The sequence below is a fragment of the Symphalangus syndactylus genome, chromosome 7 (assembly GCF_028878055.3).
Source record: "Symphalangus syndactylus isolate Jambi chromosome 7, NHGRI_mSymSyn1-v2.1_pri, whole genome shotgun sequence".
Classification (NCBI taxonomy): Eukaryota; Metazoa; Chordata; class Mammalia; order Primates; family Hylobatidae; genus Symphalangus; species Symphalangus syndactylus.
In genome coordinates, this window is record NC_072429.2 from 9,281,275 (window position 1) to 9,300,899 (window position 19,625).

At 47.5% G+C, this 19,625-nt stretch overlaps 1 protein-coding gene across 3 annotated transcripts; it reads right to left on the minus strand.

Moving 5' to 3' along the window:
- Nucleotides 1-54: 54 nt before the first annotated feature.
- KIAA1191 (KIAA1191 ortholog) lies at nt 55-18,549 on the minus strand. Of its 3 annotated transcripts, none has more exons than XM_063642551.1 (8): nt 18,351-18,549; nt 16,191-16,296; nt 11,698-11,876; nt 8,760-8,886; nt 4,603-4,727; nt 2,241-2,347; nt 1,912-2,054; nt 55-1,799 (listed from the first exon to the last, which is right to left on the minus strand). In XM_063642551.1, the coding sequence occupies exons 3-8, from the start codon at nt 11,845-11,847 to the stop codon at nt 1,591-1,593; spliced, it is 861 nt and encodes a 286-aa protein (XP_063498621.1). In that variant the 5' UTR covers nt 11,848-11,876; nt 16,191-16,296; nt 18,351-18,549; the 3' UTR covers nt 55-1,590. The 3 variants fall into 3 exon arrangements, with proteins under 3 accessions (XP_063498621.1, XP_055141028.1, XP_063498620.1); XM_055285053.2 differs by lacking the exon at nt 18,351-18,549 and adding an exon at nt 16,540-16,647 and having other exon boundaries at nt 16,210-16,296; XM_063642550.1 differs by lacking the exon at nt 18,351-18,549 and adding an exon at nt 16,540-16,647.
- Between the last annotated feature and the right edge of the window lie 1,076 nt (nt 18,550-19,625).

Here is a 19,625-nt window from a genome sequence, read left to right on the forward strand (position 1 = left end):
TCTGGGTAGGCAGAGTGGAATAACTATTGTTAAAAGGATAAAAAAATAGCCACATTTGAGAAAGTAGTAAGGATTTTTATTGTCAAAACAAGAGATCATAATAGAAGACAAATAAATTAATTGTTCTCATAATTTTAGACTCCAGGGCCTCTCTATGGAAAGGCCAGCTTCTTATACAGACAAGGTACTATTCAAAACGAAAAACAGGTATTTGAGACTGTTCAAGACAATAACTGAACTTGTACACAGTGAAGAGAAATAAAAAGGTGGCTTCTGTATTTCCCTCCCTCAGTAAGGTTATGTGTTGCATAAAGGGATGAGGCTCATTTTGGTGAAAAATGCTTTCATACGGAAAATTTTGAATTCATTCACCTCCCCGCACAGGCGTTCCAGGCCCTGACCTGAACAAGGAAATCAAAATAAGTTAACACCACTGGCTTCACATGAACCTCAAGACTATAATCTAACTGTACCTACCATCTCCTTTCCTTTAAAAAAGTTTAATGTCCATTTACCTATACCAAATTAGTAGACTTAATTTTCTCTCTTAGAAGTTTTTAACCAAATTAGAGCTAAATTAATCTCACTTTAAAGTGCAAGAAAGGCTCTGCTAGAGTAGTGTTTGTTCTGTGGCATGGAAAGAGGAGCGTGCCTCCCCTGGCACTGGCCTAAGAGGCCCCACATGAAGAACTAGCTGCAGGACAGTGATCCATTAGGTCTACCAAAAAGCAGGGGGACTCAAGGTTCAGCCTAGAAAGAGGGGTCCCTGCTAAGTCTGGCTTTTACCTGTACCCAGGTCCCAAACACATCTTGGGTCCCCTAACTGATAAGGCTGGAGCACAGCACCAGCCATCAACAGGGCCAAAGTCATCTCAGCGAGTCAGTGAGCACCTCTAAGCCATGATTTGTCAATGCTCACATGGATAGTGGTAAAGGAATCAAGAAGCCTGTGTTTTGGAACAGCACAAACATTCTTTACCTAGTAAGCAGTGATCAAAGTTCTTACCTAGGGTAAATGATGAAAAAAATAGGTAATGAGGTCCCCATACACCCGTGGTGAGAATATTAGTCTAACTTTAAAGCAGTACAAAATGGCTTCTTCCACACAACAAGGGCAAGCTTTGTACTAATGTTTCTCAAAAACCAATTACATCTCCAGCTCTAGCCTCAATTTAATAGGTTTTTTACTTTATTTATTTCTTTATTGACAGAGTCTCGTTCTGTCAGTCACCCAGGCTGGAGTGCAATGGCACGATCTCAGCTCAATACAACGTCTGCTTCCCGGGTTCAGGTGATTCTCCTGCCTCAGCCTCCCAAGTAGCTGGGACTACAGGCGCCCACCACCACGCCCGGCTAATTTTTGTATTTTTAGTAGAGACGGGGGTTTCACCATGTTGGTCAGGCTGGTCTTGAACTCTTGACCTCAGGTGATCCACCTACCTTGGCCTCCCAAAGTGCTGGGATTACAGGCGTGAGCCACCACGCCCAGCTGATTAAGTTTTTAAATATACCTTTCCTATGTCAAAGCCAAGGTGAAAGGGGAGTGGGGTGCAAGAAACCACCTTTACCAGAATCCCTGGAAAGAGGGCTCTAGAAGCCAGTGGGTGTGAGCACATTCAGGTCACGGGGTTTGAGGTTATGGGCCCGTGGTGGCTGTTTCTTTCCTTCCATCACTGGGATGTCCATCTTGGGCGGCTTCAAGGCTGCTGGATCTTCAGCCATTCGGTTGGCCTGGGCACGTATCAGTTCCAATGGAGAGGGCTTCTGGGCTCCTCGGTAGGCCTGGGTGGCAAAACTTCCTACAAAAGTGAACCAGAGTGCAAATGATTTCAAAACCATTAGGCAGCTCCCGATATACAATATGGTAAGATGTCTGCCATGCCGCTCTCTTTTTTGAAGGTGCTGCCTTACCAGAATCGTACTTCTGAAGGGATCTCGGTCCAAAGAGGCTCCACTTATCTGACAAGTTTCTGTCCTTATCCCCACTTCCAGAGTCCATGGTGCTAGGATTTGGGCCAGGTAAGGCTGTGGAAGAACCAGAAGTGAACCAGCCCCTGGGAAAGAAAGAACAAAACATATCCTAAAATACCTCTTCCTTCGCCCCTAGAAATGTCTCACACCAGAAGAACAGGGAACTATCCTTTCTCCGTCTGAAACCACAGGCTTAAATACAACCTCGTCTGCCACACGAGCTTTCCTGAAGCACGCAGGAACTCGGAAGGGCCACAGGAAGGGCTCACCTGGGCCTCTGCTTAGGTGAAGAGTGCGGAGTGGTGCTTGGGGTGGACTGGGCTGATGCAGGCTGCCTCTCTTCTTTTGTTATCTCTCCACTCTGTAGCTTTAGTTTCTGTTCAGATGGGTAAGAAGAGAGACTTTTTAAAAATGAAAGCAAACTCCAAACAGCTAAGTCTAGGCATAAACAATTTGGTTCGCATTCTAACTTTAGGCAGAAGACATCTACAGGTGGAATGATTTCGGATGATCTAACAGGTAGTCCTTTGTTTTTGCCATACTAGATGGAACTCCATCTCCTTTAAAAATGTGTTCATTCTACACTATATCATGAACATCCCTGTACTTAAAAGCTTTACACTACAACTTTTACTTTCAGAAAAGTGAAGTAATTGCCCCACATTCCCCCAGACAGTAAAATGGAAGAGCCAGAACTCTAGCTGCCGGCCTTCTTGGCCTTTTAAGCAGGGCTTAAGCTCTTGTCTCGCTGCCGCTCCTACCATGTACAAAGCCCTGCCATTCTCAGTCTCTCCAAGCCAATACTCAGGCATGCTGCTTCTCTTCAGCTAAATGCTTCCTCTGAGGAGGCTGTTCCATTCTCTCCTCCTTCTCTCCCATAGCCACTCTGGGTTCCCTCAGCACCGTGAGCATTCCTCTGACTCGCAGTCTAATGGGGAGAGACAGGTCTACGTCTCAGCTCTTCTAGAGCAAGGTTCCCATGCTGTCTCCTCCCTCCAGGCCTGCCATGCCACTGCTTAACCCAAGCTGCACGCCAAACAATGATCACGTTTGAATTTTCTCAAACACTCAACAGATCCATTCATGTAAGTTGACAATCTGTTACAAGATGTAAGTTACAGCTAATATTTCAGCCATCCTCATGTTCTACTCCTATGGGCAAGACACAGAAAATGGGCCAACCAAAGTCAATCCTACCATTATATAAGGTGAATTGCTCAAATAGAATTCTCACTGACCTATCCTGAAAAGTTCTCAGTTAAGGGTCAAAGGCTGATGGTGCCCCTCTCTGGAAGCATCTGTCTTGTTTGAAAGCTTAAACTGGCCACCAGCCCAAACCTGATTTCCTATAGCAGTTTTTGAACCTAGCCTGCAAAAGAATCATCTGGAATGCTCATTACAAAATGCAAACAGGGCTGGGTGTGGTGGCTCACACCTGTAATCCCAGCACTTTGGGAGGCCAAGGCAGGTGGATCACATGAGGTCAGGAGTTCAAGACCAGCCTGGCCAACATGGTGAAACCCCGTCTCTACTAAAAATCAGCCGGGCATGGTGGCGCATGCCTGTAATCCTAGCTATTTGGGAGGCTGAGGTGGGAGGACCACTTGAACCCGGGAGGTAGAGGTTGCAGTGAGCCGAGATCACAACACTGTACTCCAGCCTGGGTGACTGCAAACAGGCCACAGTTTTATATCCCCACCCACAGACCACCAGATCCGGGTTATTCCTCGTTACGTATAATGTATACCATGATTCTTTCCTGCGTCTTGTGCTCTCCTCACCTTGCCCTCATCATACCCTGTTCAGAACTCTTAAAGCTTGGAACAAGCCTGGATTCTGACCCACCCTTGCCTAAAGAAGCCAGCCCAAGTTGCTTAACTGTGATTGTGTCTCTTCACAATCTGCCCCTCACTTCCATATGAGCCCCTTCAGGAGCCAGATTTCCAGGCTGCTTTGGAATGAGGAGGAAGAAGCCAACAGGAAGTAAGGCATCAGGAGACTTGGGTTCGGGTACTATGACTGGCTGAATAGATGGCCTCGAACCTCAATCTCCTCATTTACAAAATATGGAGAAGACCATCTGCCCCAAAAGGTGATTGTGAGGTGAAATGAATGTAAGTGCTTCACAATCATAAAACACTATCCAGTATGAAGCGGTCTTCGCTGAAAGAAAGTCATTTGAAACTATTCATTCAAATACTTGGCTATCACTAAATTAACCCTTACCAAAATTCTTCACTTACAGAAATGAAATAGCAAAAACATTCCAATTCCACATTTGATTTTAACTTGTTAAAATTAAATGCAGAGCATGATGTTCCTTTCCAGTTAAGCTGTTACCTCTGTTGAGGCTGCCCAGTTCTCCCCAAGATACTCCACATTTGCTTTATGGTTCATAAAGTACTCCTACGTATATATAAGCTGAGGCTCTCACTTGATCCTGCTAACCAGAAGCAGAAAGACAGACATCCCACTGTATAGGTGGATAAGCAAAAACTACGAGGCTAAGAGCTGGGGGACGAGACTAACTCCACAGCCCCCAACTAACTGAGCTGGTAACTTCGAAACCACAGCCACATTTCAAGCCATGAACACTGAAGGTTTTGTTTTTGAAAGTTCCTAAGAGCTTACGTGGAGTGCTTCAGCCACTCGAAGGTACTTGGTCTCCTCGGTGGTGAGGCCCTTGTGGGGTGTGTAGCCAGCATCTCTCAGCCCTGCCTGTCGCTCAAAATGCTGAATGCTTTCCTGGGTCTGTTCTGGGAACAGAGGAGATGACAGTCATGCCTATTCCCTTCTCCCATCACAAAATAGGGAGGACAACATGAATATCTACTACTCTCCCCAGAAGCAAGAGACCACACTGACCATTCAAAGAAGAGGAAACTTTCCCCAGAGAGGCACCATAGTAGTAATTCTGAACCTCACACAAAGGCTCTCTAGCCAGAAGGAAGCCTTCCCTCACACCAAGCTGAAGAGGTTATTCCTAAAGGGACAGCTGAAGAACCTTGAGGTCAATACTCCCACCCTCCTCTTAGTTGTACATGGTGACATTTTCTTTGTATTTAGAAATGCAACATGGGGCTGGATGCAGTAGCTCACACCTGTAATCCCAGCACTTTGGGAGGCCGAGGCAGGAGGATCACCTAAGATCAGGAGTTTGAGAGACCAGCCTGGCCAACATGGAGAAACCCTGTCTCTGCTAAAAATACAAAATTAGCTGGGCATGGTGGCTCATGTCTGTAATCCCAGCTACTTGGGAGGCTGAGGCAGGAGAATTGCTTAAACCCAGGAGGCAGAGGTTGCAGTGAGCCGAGACCACGCCATTGCACTCCAGCCTGGGCAACAAGAGCAAAACTCCATCTCAAAAAAAAAAAAAAAATACAAAAATTAGCCGGGCATGGTGGCGGGCGCCTGCAATCCCAGCTACTTGGGAGGCTGAGAAATGAGAATCGCTTGAACCTGGGAGGTGGAGGTTGCAATGAGCCAAGATTGTGCCACTGCACTCCAGCCTGGGCAACAGACTCTGTCTCAAAAAAAAAGAAAGAAAGAAAAAGAAATGCAGCATGGAGAAGGCGGCTGATATCCCGACACAGTAAAAATTCTCCAAATATAAAACTTTCTAAGAGAGATTCACCACCCTCGTCACCCACACAAAAACTTTTGCCAAAGAGAAATTGGCCACATTCAGGCTAGATGGCACCAAGGTACTATCTAGATTCAAACCAGATAGCCTGCCTTGAGCTAGTCAAAGTCTACTAATTCCACATTTCTCCTGTGTGAAATGACCCATCCCGGTGCCTGGCACAGCTGACATAGTCCACTCAACATTCCTTCAGTCTGACTTGATTATCTCATAATAAGTTAGTTCTGCTGTGGAATGAATAACGGCTGACTTGCTGCTTAATCTGTGCACAAACTACATAATACACTGTTACATACAGGAATGTGGCAGCTGTGGACCAAAAGACTAGATACCAGATGCCTTTTATGACTCAGTCATTACTCTTCTAAGGAGGTATTTCCATCAGAAATAGAAGAAAAGAAAAAAACCTAAATGCATAAAGATGTTCTCCAGACTTACCAGGTAGTCATTTGAAAATCTAAAAAGAAGGGATTTAGTGAATTACAGTATACCAATACCAGGAATTTTTTTTTTAATAGAGACAGGATCCCACTATGTTGCTCAGGCTGATTCTCAAAATCCTGGTCTCAAGCATTTCTCCTGCCTCGGCCTCCCAAAGTGCTGGGATTACAACCATGAGCCACTGCACCCAACTAATACCATGAGTTGAAATGCAGCTTTCCCACCCCACTCCTCTCCCCCTGAACGGAGTCTTGCTCTGTCGCCCAGAGCTGGAGTGCAGTGGTGCGATCTCAGCTCACTGCAACCTCTGCCTCTCAGGTTCAAGCAATTCTCCTGTCTCACCCTCCCGAGTAGCTGGGATTACAGGCGCACGCCACCACGCCCGGCTAGTTTTTGTATTTTTAGTAGAGATGGGGTTTCACCATGTTGGCCAGGCTGGTCTCATACTCCTGACCTTGTGATCCGCCCGCCTTGGCCTCCCAAAGTGCTGGCATTACAGCTGTGAGCCACCGCACCCAACCTTCATTGCTGCTTTTTAAAACCTAAGACTATAGCAACATCTAAAGTTCATGGCAGTAATAATTGAAAAAAAAATGGTATATTTACTATACCTAGAGTTATATAAAAATATGCATGTATGTGGAAGTGGGTAAGCCAAATAGTATGAGTGACATTCATATACTGGAGTGTCAGAATGTTCTGTACTGTTGGTAAACCATCTTTTTTTTTGAGACAAGAGTCTCGCTCTTATTGCCCAGGCTGGAGTACAGCGGCATGATACCAGCTCAGTGCAACCTCTGCCTCCCGGGTTCAAGCAATTCTCTTGCCTCAGCCTCCAGAGTAGCTAGGATTACAGATGCACGCTACCACGCCCAGCAATTTTTGTATTCTTAGCAAAGACGGGGTTTCACCATGTTGGCCAGGCTGGTCTCAAACTCCTGACCTCAAGTGATCCACCCACCTCGTGCCACTGCACTCCAGCCTGGGCGACAGAGCAAGACTCCTCTCAAAAAAAAAAAAAAAAGAAGTTACATTGTGCTAGCCGGGTGTGGTGGCTGAGGCAGGAGAATGTGAACCCAAGAGGCGGAGCTTGCAGTGAGCCGAGAATGCGCCACTGCACCCCAACCTGGGCGACAGAGCAAGACTCCGTCTCAAAAAAAAAAAAGGAAAAAAAAAAAAAAGGCTGGGCACGGTGGCTCACGCCTGTAATCCCAGCACTTTGGGAGGCCGAGGCGGGCGGATCACGAGGTCAGGAGATCAAGACCATCTTGGCTAACACGGTGAAACCCCGTCTCTACTAAAAATACAAAAATTAGCCGGGCGTGGTGGCGGGCGCCTGTAGTCCCAGCTACTCGGGAGGCTGAGGCAGGAGAATGGCGTGAACCCAGGAGGCGGAGCTTGCAGTGAGCCGAGATCGTGCCACTGCACCCCAGCCTGGGCGACAGAGCGAGACTCCGTCTCAAAAAAAAAAAAAAAAAAAGTTACATTGTGCTAAAAGAACAATGAATAAGTTGTGTAACACTGCTAGAATACATTCTCAAGCTTGTAAAATAAAAGTAGTGTTGCTGATTCAACAGATGTGAATAAGAAAATCAAAGTATAGGTGGGGCACGATGGCTCACACCTGTAATCCCAGCACTTTGGTTCGCCTAGGCGGGCAGATCACGAGGTCAGGAGTTCGAGACCATCCTGCCCAACAGAGTGAAACCCCATCTCTACTAAAAATACAGAAATTAGCCAGGCATGGTGGCAGGCACCTGTAGTCCCAGCTACTCTGGAGGCTGAGGCGGGAGAATTGCTTGAACCCGGGAGGCGAAGGTTGTAGTGAGCTGAGACCACAGCATTGCACTCTAGCCTAGGTGACAGAGTGAGACTCTGTCTCAAAAAAAAAAAAAGAGAGAGAAACCAAAGTAAGAGTTTGGACCTTCGGTTAGGAATTGCCCAGGACAAACTGATGCCCTCCTGGAGAAGATAAACAAGGGCTTCTGACTTCAAAAATGAGCCAACCAAGGAGAACCTCTATGTACCTTACCGTGGTAGGGGCACAACTGCTGACAAGCAGAGCCATGTATCTAATTGTTAACTTCCCACAGCAACCTGTACAGTCCTCCGAATGAAGAAGTTTAGTTAGCTTGTTATAAGGTTAAAAAAAAATTCAGGTTCTCATATCAGGGTTCATTAGGACGACCAATCATACGTTCTTAAGACTAAAGACATTTGGACCTCGTCCTCTTCCTGGTAGACCAACTTTGAGCTGTTTAAAAAAAAAAAAAAAAAAAACTGGGGCAAGTGGGAAATGCCTTCTCCAGCAGAGCTTGAAACAGTAACAGCAGCAGCTGCCAGCCACTGAGCACTGGGCGCTCTGATCCTCACCTCAACCTGCCAGTGAAATTCCCCATTTTAGAGCGGGGCAGTCTCTGTAGTTAAGTAGCTTGCCCAAGGCCACAGTGACAGAGCTGGGAAAATTAGTTTGTATCAACAAAGCAGCAGGAATGCACCTAAATCAGATAAGATGCTTAACATTTGGCAAATCTTCCACTTAATAAATGGAGCTTCAATACTGACATGATTCAGCAGCCAAACTGACATTTGTTAGGATAAGGTGAGGCGAGCGTGTTGCAGAATCATCTCCAATCGGCTTGTAGGAAGCCTCAACTCTTCCCTGCCCCTATGGCACTCTACTCTGAGGGTGAAGAGTGCTTACTTGTGATCAGAGAATTCATGATGACATGGGTAGCTTTAGCCTTCACCACTGGGACCTTGTCCACACTGTCAATGGCCGATGACAGGGTCATGGCAGGGGAGGGTAGACTGGCCTCTCCTTCCTCCACCTGTTCAAGAGAGGTACAGTACAGAAGCACTTAGGCAGGGCAGGGGAGTCACACACCTAAACTTACTACTTTGGGGAGGAAGTTACTGAAATAACATTAATCTGGTAAGTGAGGAAATCGTTGAAGGGAGGAGTTGGTCATCTCCACCCAGCTAGATAGGTATTATCCATAGAGACAACAAAGAAAGACATTAGGTGAATAGTTTACATTTATAAAGGTGGGAAAGCCAGAATTTGAAGCTCTGACGTCTACTACCTTCCCAGATTATGATCTTCCAATATACTATAGTACTATGCCCTAAGAATGCAGAAGAAATGCTTATTACGAAGCACTGACCACAGCCCAGGCACTGTGCTAGATCTTAATTGATGAGAGCACTGGCTAAGTGGTTCTGACCCTGTGCCAGCCATTAGAACAGACTGCCGGGCTCCACCTCAGAGTTTGATTCAGTAGGTCCCGGTTAGTCTGGGGTGGAGTTCAAGAATTTGTTTCTAATAAATTCCCAGGTGTTACTGATGCTGCCGGTCCCAAGACCACACCTTGAGGACCACTGCTCCCAAGGTTCAAGTAATGGTCTTTTGAAACAAACAAAAAAAATCTACTTAGCTCCTCATTTTCAACATGCAAGAGCTGGCAGCCTCCACCTTCTGCAATCGAAACACCTGATACCTTGCTCAGGCCTAGCAGGGAGGAGAGAACAAGACCTATTCTTTATTCTGTGCTTGTCTGGAAGAACTGAGAAGAAAGTAAGATAGTTGAAAAAAAGGGGGGACAGATAAAAAGTACTGAAAAATGTTGTATCCTTACTACAAAACAGAATTTATACCTTTAAGCTGTGACCTTGAGTAAAACTTGAGCCTGTTTCCTTACTGGGAAGACGGTTGATTCCTAACATGGGAAGAGTTAGGGCAAATGAAAGATCGCATGTGATGAGTCAAGCGGAGCTCTCCTTTGGAGCAGCTGTTCCAAGCCGTCAGCTGTTCCGGCTGAGGTCCGGAAGAAACCTGGAAGCCCGCTCATCGCTTGCCTTGTGGAGCCATCAGTAGGGTGTGTGGCCCGGGAAGCGCCATCAGAAGCCCTGCTCACCTCCTGCTCTGGACCCTAAAGCCCACTGCTCTGACGTCACAGGCAAGCTGCAGCAGGCCTTTTCTCCTTGCCCTTTCGCTGCTTGTTACATGGAACTCTCTCCTGAACAACTGACTGGGTCATATTTCAGTAGATGATAGAGGGAATATCCCCCAGAGCTGTAGGGGGCACTTTCTTAGAAAGGAGCCTTCTGCCCTGAGAGTCTATTGGAGGGGGAAAAACACTCCTTAGAAAGAATCAAATATGGTTCTACTAAGAGAACGTTAAGTAGGGAGCCCGTGGTCATAATATCAGCTACACAGCTAACACACAATGTGCCAACCCTTTACATCCCCTGACTGAATCCCCACAACATCTCTATGACATAAGGTATTCCCAGCTCTCAGAGGGAGACACTGGGGCTCAGGGTAAAGTTGTGTGCCCAAGGTCTTGCTAGGACAGACCACCTGGGACTCACACCCAGGCCTATTTCAATGGACCCTTACTGTGTACTGCCCGTCAGGCCCTGAGCTATCATGTGGCTCAAAGTTCAGAGAAACTGTAGCTACAGGTTAAATAGCCTTATGTGAACTTGGCGGGCCTACTTTTTTCAGGCAACAGTCTAGCCTTTCTTGTATTCTTGGTGGCTGGACAGTGAGAGGGGAGAGAGTCCCTGAGGTCGGGAAGCAGAGGCTCCAATAATGCGAACCTACAAAACTAGACTGCACGAAGGACTGTGAGGTGTGTTCGGAAGGGCCTTAGGAAGGAGGCAGTTCTTACAGAGGACGGCCATGGGCAAAGGCAGCTGAGGCTGGAGGAACAGCATGAGGAGAAGTACAGCATGTGTTCAAGAAAGGGCCAATTTTTTTCCCCAATCACAAAATGAGCATTTTTTGGGGAATCTATGCCAGACCATCGGCTGGATCCTGAAGATAAGAGTACAAACCTAGGCATGGCCCCTGTCCTCAGAAGCTAATGGATATGAGAAAGCAATGCAGGGATGACGACGGGGACCATGGTACCGTGGGGAGCTCAGAGGGAGAGGTGATGGCGTTATCAGGAGGACGGAGATGTCAGGAAAACTGTCACAGAAGAGACTTTTGAGCTAAGACTTAAAGGATACCAGTTTTCAGGCAAATGGAGTGGGAGAAGAGGTGAGACGACAGGATGCGGATGACAAACATCCTAAACAATCAGGGCAGTGTGAGCCAAAAACTGACAGGCAGAAAATACGCTGCTAAGTGCAAGAATTTTAGGTAACTTGCATGGTTCAAGCACTAGGTAGGGGAGCTGGGAAGATGCAGGCAGGACTTAGATCACATGGACCGTGGATCATGCTGAGCTTGGATTTAGCTCTGTGGGGAATATGAAGAGTCTCAGGAGCAGACAAGGCCATTCTAGTTTTGAATTAAAAAGAAAAAAAAAAGGAGGGAGATTTAAAAAACTGTCTGTTGGGTACACTGTACACTATTCGGGTGACGGGTGCACTAAAAGCCCAGACTTCACCACTGTACAGTTCATCCATGCGAACAACACCTCACGTAACCCTAAAGCTACTAATTTTTTTTTTAAACAAAATAAAATCTTAAAAAAGAAAAAAAGACAGCTGTAACTGAGGCACAGAAAACACATACAGGGAGTGGTTGCTGCCCAGTTCCGTGGGCACGGGGAGCCGCTGAAGGCTTCTGGAGCAGAGGAAGGACAAAGGGGTTGCGTATGCCAGAAGTGGCCAGCAGGGTCAGATACCTTGGCGAGGTGCTGATACTTGCGCTCTGGAATCACTGGCTTCCAAGGGACGCTGCCCATGTCCGATGGAGGAGGAGTCATGGGCGCAGGGTCCTCGAGGGTATCATCATAGCTGAGTGCCCGGCGGTATATCCCGATGGGCAGGGACATCTTGCCTAGAGGCCCACTAGCCTCAAGAGCTAAGAACAGAGACACCTGTCAAGACAGGTTCAGCAACTGGACATACTAGTAGCTTTAAATTAATCTGCAGGAAGGAAAGCTCTGAAATACTCTTGTTCTTGAACAGAGCAAAATAGCTTGTTTTGGAGTAGCTAATCCCCCAGGAAAGGCAGTGGTACCAATCCCTTCCTCTATGCCTGACACCTTGGGTGGTCCACTTAACCCACTCAGCGGACCTAATCCTTTTTTTTTTATTTGTTTAGAGACACAGTCTATGTTGCCCAGGCTGGAGTGCAGCAGCACGATCACGGCTCACTGCAGGCTCAACCTCCTGGGCTCAAGTGCCTCAGCCTAGCGAGTAGTTGGGATTATTGGCATGTGCCACCACGTCCAGCTAATTTTCATGGATCAGGAATCCTGAAGTTCCATTTAAAGGTACTTGACCACAACTTCAAAGTACAGTTTGGAATCAAAACCCAAACCTATCTGATTTCAAAGCTGTGTCCTTTATGCCACAGAAGCCACCCCCTACTGCAATACTAAGGCTCTCAGTTCATGCAAGAGTGAGGATATGAAATGACCGAGGGTACAAAGTTCTCATTCCCATTTCATAGATGAGGAAACTAAGGCCTAGGGGTAAAGTGACCTTCCCAAGTTCATTAAGAAAATGGCTACCTGGGGCTCAGCCAAGGTCTGTGAATCCTCTACCTTTCTGTCCTCACCAAAGAAAACACCAGCACTGGCCGGGCGCGGTGGCTCACGCTTGTAATCCCAGCACTTTGGGAGGCCGAGGCGGGCGGATCACGAGGTCAGGAGATCGAGACCACAGTGAAACCCCGTCTCCACTAAAAAAATACAAAAAATTAGCCGGGCGTGGTGGCGGGCGCCTGTAGTCCCAGCTACTCGGAGAGGCTGAGGCAGGAGAATGGCGTGAACCCGGGAGGCGGAGCTTGCAGTGAGCCGAGATTGCGCCACTGCACTCCAGCCTGGGCAACAGAGCAAGACTCCGTCTCAAAAAAAAAAAAAAAAAAAAAAAAGAAAACACCAGCACTACAAGAAATGTTGTCTGGCATCATCTGTAGTTTCAACTGTTCTATATGATTTATTTAAACAGTAGAGTCACTTTCCATCACAGAAATTATTGACAACCACTCTCGCAAACCACCACCAGCTGATCCTGCCATTCCTGTCCACTGGAACTGACACCCAGCATGTCCGGTTGTGATGCAGCCACCCCATTCAAGGGCACTCTCGGCTGTGCCAGACCAGGGAGCCAAGTTCATTGTGTTTGGTTTGCTAATCCTTGCATATCAGAACTAATGTCCACAGCCTACCTGAAAGGTGACATTTTCCTGTTGCTAAAATCATATAATCACACTAAGACATCAACCTGCCTGGCAATAAGTCCAAAACCACAAAAGATTCCATTTAAACGGCAAGGGGACCAAGCAGCTATCATTATTATTACTATTGCTATTAGTAACAATTAACAAAACCATAGAAATAAAAAGAGGATTAGAGGTTGCCAGGGAGTGGGTGGGGGGGAGTGAGGATACGACTGCTAATGGTATGAGGTTTTCCTTTGGAGATTATGAAAACGTACTGCAGTTTGGACGGGTGTGGTGGCTCACGCCTGTAATCCCAGCACTTTGGGAGGCTGATGTGGGTGGATCACCTGAGGTCAGGCATTCCGGCCTAGCCAACATGGTGAAACCCCATCTCTACTCAAAATACAAAAATTAGCCAGGCGTGGTGGTGTGTGCCTGTAGTCCCAGCTACTTGGGAGACTGAGGCAGGAGAATTGCTTGAACCCAGGAGGTGGAGGTTGCAGAGAGCCAAGATCACGCCACTGCATTCCAACCTAAGCAACAGAGCGAGATTCCATCTCAAAAAAAAAAAAAGAAAAGAAAAGAAAATGTACCGCAATTGATAGTAGTGTTGTTTGCACAACCCTGTGAATATACTAAAAATCACAACATTGTTCACTTTCAATGGGTGGATTTTATGATATGTGCATTACATCTCAAACACACACACCAGCAAATAATAATTACTAAGTCTTCCTCCTTGCTAGACAATTACATCCCTCATCTTATCTAATCCTCATTAAGCAGATATTCTTCCCATTTTCAAATTTTCCATTTTCACAATCAACTTGCCCGGTATCACCTAGCTTGAAAGAGTGCGCTGGGAACTGGAACACAGACCTGAGCCAGTGCACACACCCTGCATGCAACACACTACAAAGCATTCACTGAATGGGCACAACCCTATGGCTCGCGATGGCTACATGGAGTTTATGGTAATCACAGCAACAATGAAAGACAAACTAAAACAGAGCTGATGATGTTAAGACTAGAGATGGATCTATATTGGGGAATACGGGAGACTTGGGGAGCAATTTCAAAAGCATCTTAAAGACTCCCACTGAACAGCCATCCTAAAACCAATAAAGCCAGCTAGTATTTACTAGAAAATATGTATAAAGACAGACCAGGCCGGGCACGGTGGCTCACACCTGTAATCCCAGCACTTTGGGAGGCCGAGGTGGGCGGATCACGAGGTCAGGAGATCGAGACCATCCTGGCTAATACAGTGAAACCCTGTCTCTACTAAAAAAAATACAAAAAATTAGGTGGGCGTGGTGGCGGGTGCCTGTAGTCCCAGCTACTCGGGAGGCTGAGGCAGGAGAATGGCGTGAATCTGGGAGGCGGAGCTTGCAGTGAGCCGAGATCGCGCCACTGCACTCCAGCCTGGGCGACAGAGCCAGACTCAAAAAAAAAAAAAAAGACAGACCAAATGCATTCTGGGCAGTAAATACATATTTATCACTAATTTTTATCACTCCTGTTTTTACATATTTTGTTTAATCTTCACAACCCTGAGAGATAGGAACCATCATCTTTCTTCGTCATCATACTTTACCGAGAATCAGAAATTAAGCGATTCAGATGTCATTAAAAATCACTTTCCTTTCTCATGAAACAATTCAAGTAGTCACCAATGGTGTTAATAACCCAGAACTTGACTCATTAAGGGCTGCTGTGAGCATTTTCATGATTAAGTTCAATCTGCCATTTAAGCAGGCTGGTGCCTTTTTACCAAGACTTCCATCCCACCTCCCCATCACCCCCAAAAACGTGAGTTTAATCACTTTGGTACATACTACAAGAACTGCACAATTTATTCTGAATTATTATTTGATAACTAGGAAAGTAACAAACTTGTCATAATACCCTTAAATGAAGTGACTATTCTCTTTAAGTTTCATACCATGGCTGAGCGGCTAATAAAATATTTAAATGATGCCAATCTAAGGCTAGGCACGGTGGCTCACACCTGTAATCCCAGCACTTTGAGCCAAGGCGGAAGGATCACCTGAGGTCAGGAGTTTGAGACCAGCCTGGCCAACATGGAGAAATCCTGTCTCTATTAAAAATACAAAAATTAGCCGGGCGTGGTGGCAGGCAGCTGTAATCCCAGCTACTCGAGGCTGAGGCAGGAGAATCACTTGAGCCCAGGAGGCAGAGGTTGCAGTGAGCTGAGATCACACCACTGCATTCTAGCCTGGGCAACAGAGTGAGACTCCATCTCAAAAATAAAACTGGCCAGGCGTGGTGGCTCACACCTGTAATCCCAACACTTTGGGAGGCTGAGGCAGGCGGATCACAAGGTCAGGAGTTCCGCCGGGCGCAGTGGCTCAGGCCTGTAATCCCAGCACTTTGGGAGGCCAAGGCGGGTGGATCACGAGGTCAGGAGATCGAGACCATCCTGGCTAACACGGTGAAACCCCATCTCTACTAAAAATACAAAAAATTAGCTGGGCCAGGTGGTGGGCGCCTGTAGTCCCAGCTACTCAGGAGGCTGAGGCAGGAGAATAGCGTGAACCTAGGAGGCGGAGCTTGTAGTGAGCTGAGATTGCCCCACTGCACTCCAGCCTGGGCGACAGAGCAAGACTCTGTCTCAAAAAAAAAAAAAAAAAGGTCAGGAATTCCAGACCAGCCTGGCCAATATGGTGAAACCCTCTCTCTACAAAAAATACAAAAATTAGCTGGGTGTGGTGGCGGGCGCCTGTAATCCCAGCTATTGGGGAGGCTGAGGCAGGAGAATGGCTTGAACCCAGGAGGCGGAGGTTGCAGTGAGCCAAGATTGTGCCACTGCACTCCAGCCTGGGCAACAGAGCAAGACTCCATCTCAAAAAAATAAAATAAAATAAGCCAATCTATTAAGTCTAAATATTTGCTTGGTAGCAGAGATTAACCATTAACATATAGTTCAGATAAAATGGTTTCTGTCTAAATTAAAACATTAATAAGGGCAAAACATGATTTTACCAAAAAGAATTAAGTTTACCAGGCACTTCTGGTTGTCTTGAAGCCATTGAAAGACTGGGATCCAGGTGCTTTTTCTATACAGAATTCCGAGCTGAGTCCCTGCCACCTAATAAAATAACAAAGGGCATTTTCTTATGGTGTGCAGCACCAATGCTGTTCTTCTGACAGGCACACAGCATTGTACGGCTTGTTTACAAGGCTGAAACACACATACAAGAGCCAGTGGGTGACAAACATGCCAATGAAAAAAGAAGGATAAAGTCAAAGGTCTCACCACACCTGTGGCTGATCTTAACACCTGTGAGATGACAGAGCTAAGACGCCATACATGGTGAATAAGTCACCTTACCACAGTGAAATGATGTGACGACTAAGCTGACAGACAGATGTTAATGAGGAACATGGTCCAGCTGCTGCAAATGAGCAAAGCTTCCCAGGAAGAATCCATCCAGAAGTTCTAATAACAACAAACAGCCAGCATTGGAACAGCCCGTCAGAGTCTGCCAAACACTTATTTTTTCCCCACAACAACCTTGCAAAAGGGCTATTTACACTCATTTGATTTTCTTAACTCACAGCAAGCAGCTAGATACTACAGTAGGGAAATTTGCTCTTTATAGCTAACACTATAAATATTTACAGCATTCATCTTGTCTTTTAATCCTTGCAGCAAGATGGCAAAGTAGATATTATTTATCCCAATCCCAATTTTTTTTTTTTTTTTTTTTTGAGACGGAATCTCACTCTGTCTCCCAGGCTGGAGTGCAGTGGCGGGATCTTGGCTCACTGCCAGCTCCGCCTCCCGGGTTCACGCCATTCTCCTGCCTCACCCTGCCGAGTAGCTGGGACTACAGGCGCCCGCCACCACGCCCGGCTAATTTTTTGTATTTTTAGTAGAGACGGGGTTTCACCGCACTAGCCAGGATGGTCTTGATCTCCTGACCTTGTGATCCGCCCACCTCGGCCTCCCAAAGTGCTGGGATTACAGGCGTGAGCCACCGCGCCCCGCCCCAATTTTCTTTTTAAGCTATCTCTTACAGAAAGGCTATCCCAAATTTAAAGAGAAGAAAACTGGCCAGGTGCGGTGGCTCACGCCTGTAATCCCAGCATTTTGGGAGACCCAGGCGGGCAGATCGCTTGAGGTCAGGAGTTCGAGACTAGCCTGGCGAACATGATGAAACCCCGTCTCTACTAAAAATACAAAAATTAGCCCGGCATGGTGGCGGGCGCCTGTAATCCCAGCTACTCGGGAGGCTGAGGCAGGAGAATAGCTTGAACCCGGGAGGCGGAGGTTGCAGTGAGCCGAGATCGAACCACTGCACTCCAGCCTGGGTGACGGAGTGAGACTCAGTCTCAAAAATAAAAACTAAAAAAATTTTAAAAATGTAAAAATAATAATAAAGAGAAGGAAACTAAAAATCAGAGGAGTTAAGTAAATTTGTCCGCGGTCACAGCTAAGTGGTCCGTGTGCAAGGTAGGTAGTTTCATGCCCAGTTTACAGGGGAGTTAAAACGAGGGCCTGAGAAAGTTACTGTATTATTTTTCAGCTTGCTACACCGTCCCTCTATCCCGATAGAACTCAGAGAGAGCAAACCAGTTATTGATAGTTCTTCACTAACGAGCATCGCAAAGGCCGAATTCAGCCATCCTCCCAGTCCAGGGAGCATTCCTGCCCCAGACACGTTCCCTTCCCCTTTCCCTTTCCCTGTGCCCCCACCCCCAGCTCACCCACCGTCCCTCTGCCTCTCCTTCACAATATACAAGACGGTGCCGCCACGATATAAAAGGCCAGCTGCTTCACCCACCCCTCCAGGCTAAGATTAGGGCCAGGACCCTAGCCAAAGGCGGGGTGTGGGGAGATGAGGTTGAGGACAAGCCGCGGGGGCGCGGGCTGGGCTGGTCCCACGAAGCGGAGGGGAAGCTCGTACGGGAGCTGCAGGGCATCCCTGGAGAGGAGCCCCATTACGGAGACCCCAGAGAGCGGGGCCAGCGAGGCAAGAGGCGACCCAGCCGAGCTCGGAGCCGGGATGAAGGGTTAAGGAGTGCGGGGAGAGGGGAGTGGCTTGGAGGGGCCCCAAGATCGGGCCTCGCCGGAAGCGCCCCTCCTGATCGGCAGAGAACGCAGCCCCAAGGGAGGGCCCAGGCCTGCCATCTGTTCACCTGTGATCCTGCTGCCGCGGGACTGCCTGCGGCCCGGAGTCCGGCACTAAAAAGGTTCCGAGGGCCCACGTCTCCCGAGAGGCTGTGGCGCAGTCTGGACCCAAGCCATGGCGAGAGCGGCAGCGACTTCGAAGGTCCCCAGGAACCACCAGGCAGCACCACCCACCCAACGGGCAGGCAGCACTGCTGATAAAGCCTCCGGAGACCGCGGGATCTCGCGCGAGACTTGGCCCAGCGGAACACAGGGCATGCTGGGAGTTGTTGTCCACGATCGCGAGACCCGCCCCCTCCCCACGCCCTTCGCTGCCCAGCGGGTTGTGGAGTCGCAGCTCCGCGTGTAGAATCCGCCAGCCCCGAGAGGAAACGCCACACTTCACCACCACTTCCTCAGCGCGTGTGCTGTTCCTGGGTCCGTGACAAGCTAAGGGAAGACGGAAGTAGCATAGTAAAATGACACCCACAAACCCAAGCCCTCAAGGCTCAAAAAGGGCTGCCAAGTGCGAGCACTTGTCATCCTGTTTTTCCCACTTCACGGAGGTGAAGCTGAGACTGGGAGAGATGAGAAGTCACTTTGATTAATAAGCGGTGCACTGAGCACGGACTGTCTCCCAAAACAGCGGGGTTAGGCAGGGTTCATACTAGTAGCTGAACCAAAACAGGGAACCGACCTCACCTGCCTCCCCTAGGGAAGGCGATCCTAATATCATTTCCCTTTTACATTAAGGAAAGTGAGGCTTAGAGGCGCCAGCTGAGGTGTCAGTCACATCCTGAAGGAAGACTTCTCTTATCCCTGAAGGGTTCACAAAGAAGGCGAAGCAACGAAGTTAAAGCAGAAGTTGCAAAAATCTATCCACGTTTCTACCCCAGTCCAAAGCTCGCCATCAAAACTCATCTCAGGAGGGCTGTGATTGGTGGTGCGGGGTGAATGTCACATTTAGATTTCAGCTGAGGCTTCCAGCCATACTAGCAGAACTGAGAGGCCTTGCTCATGCAACTTGAAACTTAAGCGCTGTTTCCAGACCAGGGTGCTTGAGTGCACTAAGAATTAAAGTCTTTGGTGAATTATATAATTAGCTTATGAACAGCACAATTACATTGCAGTATAATTGTGTGTATATGTGTGCGTGTGTGTGTGTGTTAAAGGTGTTCCTTTGTTAATATGGAGCTTTTAAAATATGCCGTATTTTTTAACCTCTGTGGAAGCAAAGCTGGCACCTTGCTCTTTATCCACCACAGGAAGGGATGTATATCACCTCTCAGTCAGAAAAGGAAGAA

Excerpts from the sequence above, each read along its gene's own strand:
- KIAA1191 (XM_055285053.2), bottom strand. The coding sequence starts at position 16,237 with ATGGCTTCAAGACAACCAGAAGTGCCTG. Across the intron at positions 8,887-11,697 it reads AGTATCAGCACCTCGCCAAG|GTGGAGGAAGGAGAGGCCAG; the intron begins GTATCTGACCCT and ends TCTCTTGAACAG. Across the intron at positions 1,800-1,911 it reads CCTTCAGAAGTACGATTCTG|GAAGTTTTGCCACCCAGGCC; the intron begins GTAAGGCAGCAC and ends TCACTTTTGTAG.